Raw genomic sequence first — 7,911 nt, 5'->3', positions numbered from 1 at the left:
TATATACAAATACTGATTAGAAATTCTGTCTAATCATATTTTATCTATTACTTGTTGATTATTATATTATAAATGAACCTTTATATAACCACAAAAAAATTATAGTTGGCAAAAATAAATAAATAAAATATCTAAACTATGTAGGCCCTAAATTGATTAATTATTCGGTGAGATGCCGAACGTCGTCCGAAAATCAATCAGAATGCGTTATATTACCTTTGCGCGTAGCGCTAGAGCTCGCTAATGCTCGATACCGCTAGATAATTTATGAGGTTGGAGTAGTTAACAAAAGATGATGATTAGAGAGAATAAGCCACGTCCCATCTTATAATACGGTGTATTAGCTTTTTAGGCAATCACTTAGGGTTCTATATCCTGCCATTGCCCTCTCTCCATTCCACAAAAGAAGAAACAAAATAGAGAAAACAGAGCAAATATACCATGTAATATTATTATAAGAGTGTTTTTTCTTTCCATTTCTGCACAAACAGATCTACCCACTTCCATTACAACCTTCCGTCCCTATCCCTTCCTATCTAATATTCTGCAAAGCCAATAAAAGAAAGAGATGCTCGCGGATTTCCTGCTGTCATCGCTCTCTTACCACTTCAGAGCCATCAAGATTTTTTTTTTGAGACATTTAAGCCATTTTAAAGCAAACTCACTACAAAGACTTAGAATCCAAGATCTCTTAGTTGAAAGTCTAAGCTCTCAACCAACATGTGAAGATGAGCTGTGTTCTTCTTTAAAATGGCGCTGATGAAGTTCTCTGAAGAAAATCCTTTTTGGGAATCTGAGCAGCCATTGCCACTCTAAGCTGCAAGCCAATAAGATAAAATGAAAAGGAAAAACAGAGCTAGTATATATATAGCACGGCAACTCAGTTCTTAGTAATTACTTCCTCATTCTGTTTCTTTAACTTTGCGTTCTCCTCAGCCCTGTGAGCCACTTCCAGCTCCAGTTCGTTCGTGTATGCCTGTTTTTGCTCGCAGTGAACACTATAGTAAGGGATGAGAGAGGTTTTGAAAAAAAAAAAAAAAAAAAAAAAAAAAAACCCCCGGAAATTAGCACTTTTTTATTTTCCATACGGCTCTGATCTAGCAGAATTTTATTAGAATTTTTTTTTTTTATAATTTTCAATAAAGTCTAGAATTTTATAGAGGAATATGTACAGATGAGGAAGAGGGGATGTATACGGGCCTGCTTTCGGGCCCGGGAACGAGCCGCGGACTCGCGGTTCTTCATCATTCGCTTATGGTGGCGGTCGCTTTCTGCGTTGCAGGACGGCGCGTCTTCAAGATTTTGCTTCTTTGTCGACAAGGAGAAGGGAGAGGAGGCAGCCGTGTGGTGGGGAAGGTTGGACGGGCCGAACGGCCCGCACAGCCCGCTAGTAAGACTGAGCGCAGTAGGGGGGAGGGGAAGCTGCGGCTTCTCGCTGGAGACGGCGGAGCTCGGTGGGCTTTTGAAAGCGCTGGCCAGAAAATCCTGTAAGATCATGCCGCGGAAGAAGTGGCGCGTGTCGCCGGAGACTGCAGCCGGCGGCTGGCTTTCGTTGGCGAGAGTTGCGAGGTTCATGTCTTTCCAGACTTCTTCCATGGTTTTACGCTTAGGCGTTTGAAGAACAGCGACTGAGGAAGAGGAAGAAGAAGAGCGGGAGAAGGAGGAGGACGTGGACAAAGAGGAGGAGGAGGAGGAGGAGGAGGATAGTCGAGCTCTGGTTTTGGTGTTGGTGTTGGTGTTGGTGTTGGTGTTGCCGTCGGCGGCAGGGGATGTGGGCCACATGGTTTGGGCAGTGTAGAGGAGTGGAGGAAGCGGATGAGGAGGTACTAGAGAAAGGGCAGGCTAGCGCAGTGTTAATCTAGCAGCGATACTTTGTTGTCTTCTCGTCGCTTCTGCTACGTTCACGCTCCTCAATAGTCTTCGGCCCTATGATTTCTGTTTATTTTTTTATAATGAAAAAAAAGGACCAAGTAATGTTGTTCACAAAGATCTTCAAAGATCTTATTAAATTGAAAACTAAATTTCTCTTTCATCAAGTTTATTATTCGGCACTTAATTAAAAAATTATTTACAGCATTAAGAGCCCAAGGTATCACGTAAACTTGTAAAATATCTTTATCTAGTTCTTTATGAAACTTATCTTATAAAATTTTCTATCATTATTGGTCACTCCACTCATTCACCTATTTATATTTTCATTTTTCGTGGTATCTGAAGCACCGTTGTTATTCCGAAACTTTCTATAGGACAGATGTTCTGTAGGGGTTACTATTGGGGGTGGGGGAGGATGAATTTCTTTAGGAGCCTGAAAATGGAGGAATTATTATGTCCGATCAAAATCAAACGTATCTGAATGTATACCGAGTGTTCAATACCGAGTTTTAAGTGACATGGCACGTGGTTATTGGTCTATGAACGCATTCGGTAACTAGACGTAATAATTGCTCCTGAAAATGATCGGTGCACTTTCCAAACGCTGTATTTATTGCTCTCTTATTTGCTCTCCCATTGGATTATGAGGGCTTTTTACTTTCTTTTTTCTTTTGTGAATTAACTTGTGTGGTTGTTCAAATTGTTTATTCTTTAAGGAGAGAATTATTCTGTGTGGACGTCGAATGCTCTACATCCGAAGACCAATAAGAATGAATCACATCAACAATACCGAGCGGGGTACCGAACGAGCCGTGCGTTACCAAGCGGTACCGAGCATTACTGAGCCGTGGTACCAATGTGACTCATTCTGATTGGTCTCCAAACGACATTCGTAGTCCACACAAAATAATTTTTGCTTCTTTACAGCGTTTAGTTCGGTGAAGAAGAAATATAGGGTAAATGAAGATTCAGGGGAAGAAGGGATGCATATATTTAAAACATTTATAATTATTAAAATAAATATTAAATAAATACAAGGGAATAAGGACAAATTTTAAGAAGGGCCATATATTTAAGATGTAATTAAGTAAAAGAAATGAGTTATAATTTTAATTTAAAAAGGATCTAACACGTAAAACAGTTTTGAGTTTTTAATTAAAAACGCAATACCGTTTTGTGATTTAATTAAAGCTCAAAATTGATTTGCATAATGCAAAGTTATTTTGCGTATTTTTAAAATTATAATATTGAATAATTATTTACTTTTTAATATATATATATTTTAATATTTTTATAATTTTTAATATAATATAATACACATTTAGGTATAGAAGCCACAAGCAAAGGTTTGTCGGAGATCTCACGGTGTCAGCCAGGCGATCAACTGGAGATTTCGCTATGATCAGTCGGGCGGAGGTCTGTGGAGGTCAATGACCGGGCGAAGGTTTGTGGAGATCAATGACTGAGTAGAGGTCCGTGGAGAACTAGAGGTAAACATGAAGAAAATCTGGAGTAAAGTCGAAGCACTCTATCAAAAAAACCCACGTCGATCCCCTCGATTATAGAATTTTTTTTTTTTTTTCAGCATTTGGGTACTTAAATGATGTCAAAATTAGGCTATGTTGAGCTTGTTGGATCTGTTTGGTTGAGTTGCTTGATTCGATTATAAACATGTCATATTTGAAAATCATTTTATCATCCAATTAATAATTTTAAGTTTCCAACTATGCTTAAGATCTTCAATTTGAGCTCAGTTGGGCTCGAATCAAGTCATTTTTGTGTCGTTAAGCTCATCTATTCGAGATGGTTAATTTAAGTATAAGTTTCTTGAAATTAGAATCCATATGTCCTCAATTTTAATTTTGGATTGTTTCAATTAAAATATGTCTCGGGATTTGTGTCCGATGAAGATGAGTTTTAGTGATATAATACTTATTTATTAACATTCATATTGTATTGAACTCCTGTTGATATGATTTATATTTGTTGCGTCCTGGAGTATTCGCGGAGGTAGAAAAATATAAATTTTAACGCCTTAGTTTTGCACGAAGATCTATGACACACACAACTAAAAGAGAGAGGGTACAATATTTAACAAGACACTAAGATTTTTACGTGGAAAACCCCTGAAAAGGGGGAAAATCCATGGGTGCTAGCCCAATTTGAATGAATCCACTAGTATTTGCAGTTGATTATAAATGAGGCACTTTCTTGGGGAAAGAGCTTATCTTGATGTACATCATATATAATACATTACATGGTGGGAATATAAAGAATCACTGTTGATGTATTTGTTTGGTCGGAAGGGAAATAGTCGATGCGCGACGGAGATTGAAAGGACTATAGTCGATGGTCGACGTAAATCAGAAGGATCGTAGTCGGCGGGCGACAGAGGTCATAAAGATCGTTGTCTAGCGACGTAGGTTCGAAGGACTGTAGTCGGTGGATGACTAACTCGGAAGGACCATATTTGGCGGGCAACGGAGGTCATAAAGACTGTTGTCTGACGACGGAGGTCGAAAGGACGACATTAGGTAGAAATCCAATGATGGACATAAGTCCAACGTCGAATAGAACTATGACGAAAGTCCAACAACGGGCAGAAGTCTGACGTCGGGTAGAAATCCGGCGACGAGTGGAGGTCCGACGTCAAGTAGAAGTCCGACGCCAGTCGACGATCGAGTGAAACTCCGACGTTATATGACATTCAGGTAGAACTCCAGCACCGGTAGGCTGCCGGGTGAAAGTCTGGCGGTGGTTAAGGAGGAGTCACTTCTTTCTCTTCCTTGCTTGCTTCTTTTCTCTTCTTATTTGGGCCTCCTTTTTCCCTCACTCTGGGCTCCACTTCTATGAGAAATGATGGGTCTATTTATATTTTTCTAATAGCGGCATGACCAGTAAATAAGGAGGAGATCAAGGACAAGTTGAGAGTGGTTTGAATGGACGGATGATGTTGAATTTCTCGATCATAGATTGTTTATTGGACATTTGAATGTCTTAATGATGTCATAATTTTGTGATCTTGGAATTGTTGGATTCGTTTCGTCGAGCCGCTCAATTTTACTATAAGCATATCATGTTTAGAAACTATTTGATATTCTAAATTATGGTTTGAACCTTTTGAATGTGCTTCTGGCCTTCGATTTGGACCCATTTGGGCTCGGATTGAGTCGAATTTGGTTTAGTTGTGTTCATATTTCTTAGACGTTCAGTTCGACCGTAAGTTTATTGAAATCGGAGTTCGCATGGTCTCCGAATTAATTTTTGAAGTTTCCAAGTTATTTTTGCTTCGAAATGCGTGCCCGATCAAGATAATTTTTTTGATGATATATCAATATTAATAAAAAAAATCTTAATTTATTTTATTACTTATTACAACTTTTTTTTTGGGACATTTTTTATTATAACTTACTTTATTTATGAGTACAAAATGTGTTTTCATATCCTTTCATCAGGTCGCCTATTGTAAGGCCTTCTTCTTACCAGTGATGTGACCGGCATTAGTCTATAGTTTACTTATTGGCCAGTGATTATTGGGCGTTTGTATAGAATATATTGTTGTACTTTATTTAATCTATTTTATTTTTATGGATCAAATTGTGATTATAATAATTAAACTTTACGTAATGAATTTGTTAAGCAGGACTTTTTTGAAGTGACCAAGCGTGTCAATTAAATTAAAAAGTAATAAAAAAAGTTGAACCCCACTGTGCTTAGTTGGGTTGGTGGGCGAGAATAGTTGGGAACTCCTAACATATTTTCGATTCTCCTCTCATGCAACGTGACCTTTTAAGTGGGAAGAAAATAATTGAAAACTCTGCACCTGTAGGGCTGGTTGATGATAGGCTCGCTGATGAATTAGTTATGACGTCTTAGAGTTCCTATGAGAGTGACAGCGGATATATATTCCATTCAAAACAAACAAATAAATAAATAAATAAAAATTTATGCATAAGATAATAACAGCTAGGCCGAACAGTAGAGCCGAAATCACACTGAAAGAAGTAGTTTATTTGGAGTTTTGCACTCCAAAAACTTACTTCCGAATACCCTATTTTTAAAATTTTTTATTTAATTATTTATATAACATTACAATGTTTAAAATCTAAATTATATCAAAATTTAATATATGTAATTAAAAATATATTTTAATTAAAATGTTAATATTAAAAAAAAATTTATATGATTGAAAAATTAAAATATTATAGGAGCATATATAAAAATTCAGACATAATATAGAAATACATAAAAATTTTGGGGTATGTTTGTAAAATTTTTTTCCACGATTAAAAGAGAAGATTTATAAAAAAGAAAATAAAAGAACTTTGGACTTGGCTTTGAGCTCCACTAGGGTTTGCTTGTGTTGGCGATTTTGTTTTTCCACCTCTCCTCCCCGGCCGCCTCGGCCGTTGCTTCGCCTCCATCTCCTCATGGAGTTGGACGCAGCGAATTTCCCCCCTCTACCAGGTAATTCTGTCCTTGGTGCAGCTCCAAAGCCCCTTCCCCACTCTTATGCTGATAGTCTGGCCAACCCCTCAGTTAACAATTTTGATTTCCCGATGTCCTTTGTTTCTCCGACCCAAAAGCTCTCCTTCAAGGCAGCAGATTTTTCGGAAGGAGCTACCATCTGGACACACTCCCTTATCGGTTACTCGTTAGGACAGCGTCCATATTACGAGAGACTACTTGCTGCGATGAACAAAACTTGGACACTGAAAGGCTCCTTCTCTCTTCTTTCTATGGCGGATGGCTTCTTCATAGACTGAAACAGATTATGCCTCACATTATTCATGAGAGTCAATCGGGTTTCATTGCGAATAGAATTTCGACTGACAATATTATTCTGGCCACGGAAGTGCTTAAACTTTTTAAAGGTCATCACAAGTTTTTTTGTGCTAAGTTGGATATCAAAAAAGCCTTTGATTCCATTTTTAGAGAATTCCTTTTGGATAGACTGAGGCGGAAAGGCTTTCCTGAACTTTTTATTAAATGGATTCATGGTTGCATTTCAGACGTTTATTTCTCTATTTGCATCAATGGTTCTTTAGAGGGTTTTTTTAAATCCTCTTCTGGTCTTCGGCAAGGATGTCCTTTATCCCTTTTGCTTTTCTGTATTGCCATGGATGGTTTATTTCATTGCCTAAATTCTAATCCCAATGCTTCTTTTGAGGGGTTTAAGCATAAAAACTTTTGTTTGTCTCACCTTATGTATGCTGATGACTTACTTATATTTGGGGAGGCCTCTTTGTCTAATCTTGCTTGCCTTAAGGCCACTCTTATTTCCTTCAAGGAGGCCTCGGGTCTTTGTATTAACCCGGCTAAGAGCTCAATTTTATTCTCAAAGGCTGTTGACAATTCGGATATTCTGGCTAATTCTTTGGGGATTTCTAACCTTGAGGATATTTTCACCTATCTTGGCATTCCTATCACTACTCAAAGACTCAAGTTTTCTCACTTCCAACCCCTACTGAGCAAGCTTTCTGCTCTACTTGAGGGTTGGAAAGTTAAGTTTCTTTCTTTTGCAGGACGTGTTCAATACATCAAATTCACGATTGCTAATACCATTGCATACTGGATTAGAGGTGCTATCTTACCCAAATCCTGTCAAAAGTTCATTTCAAGGATTTGCTCTAAATTTCTATTCTTTGGCAATCTGACGGACAAGAAGATGCATATGATTTCTTGGAGGAGTGTTACTACGCCTAAGTCCAAGGGGGGCTTGGTATTCCCTCTCTGGACTCGATGTATCATGCTGTAGCATTTTCGTTTATTTGGAGATTGATTAATACTAATTCTCTGGTGGGCTGGTGGTTTAAGAATAATTATGAATCTCCTTGGAAGCCTCCACCTCCTTCGGCTTCAAAATTTTGGAAACTTATTTGCTGCAAGGCTGTTGGTTTTAAGGATTTGGTTAGCTTCAAGGTTGGCACCGATTGCAATTACTCTTTATTTTGGGACCCTTGGTTCTATGGTGAGCCGATGGGTAATAGTTTTTGTATCCCCTCTGGGATGGGTTGCTGTGTGAAGGAAGTGATTATG

At 38.1% G+C, this 7,911-nt stretch overlaps 1 protein-coding gene across 2 annotated transcripts; it reads right to left on the bottom strand.

Annotated features, from left to right (window-relative positions):
* Positions 1-623: 623 nt before the first annotated feature.
* Positions 624-1,945, bottom strand: LOC110112185 (protein FD). Of its 2 annotated transcripts, none has more exons than XM_020844315.2 (3): positions 1,201-1,945; positions 899-976; positions 624-812 (listed from the first exon to the last, which is right to left on the bottom strand). In XM_020844315.2, the coding sequence occupies exons 1-3, from the start codon at positions 1,780-1,782 to the stop codon at positions 675-677; spliced, it is 798 nt and encodes a 265-aa protein (XP_020699974.1). In that variant the 5' UTR covers positions 1,783-1,945; the 3' UTR covers positions 624-674. The 2 variants fall into 2 exon arrangements, with proteins under 2 accessions (XP_020699974.1, XP_020699975.1); XM_020844316.2 differs by having other exon boundaries at positions 624-817; positions 1,201-1,944.
* Positions 1,946-7,911: the final 5,966 nt, after the last annotated feature.

The sequence above is a fragment of the Dendrobium catenatum genome, unplaced genomic scaffold (genome assembly GCF_001605985.2).
Source record: "Dendrobium catenatum unplaced genomic scaffold, ASM160598v2 fragScaff_scaffold_178, whole genome shotgun sequence".
Lineage (NCBI taxonomy): Eukaryota > Viridiplantae > Streptophyta > Magnoliopsida > Asparagales > Orchidaceae > Dendrobium > Dendrobium catenatum.
The sequence above is the reverse complement of the archived record's forward strand: the minus strand, read 5'-3'. Positions and strand labels throughout refer to the sequence as shown.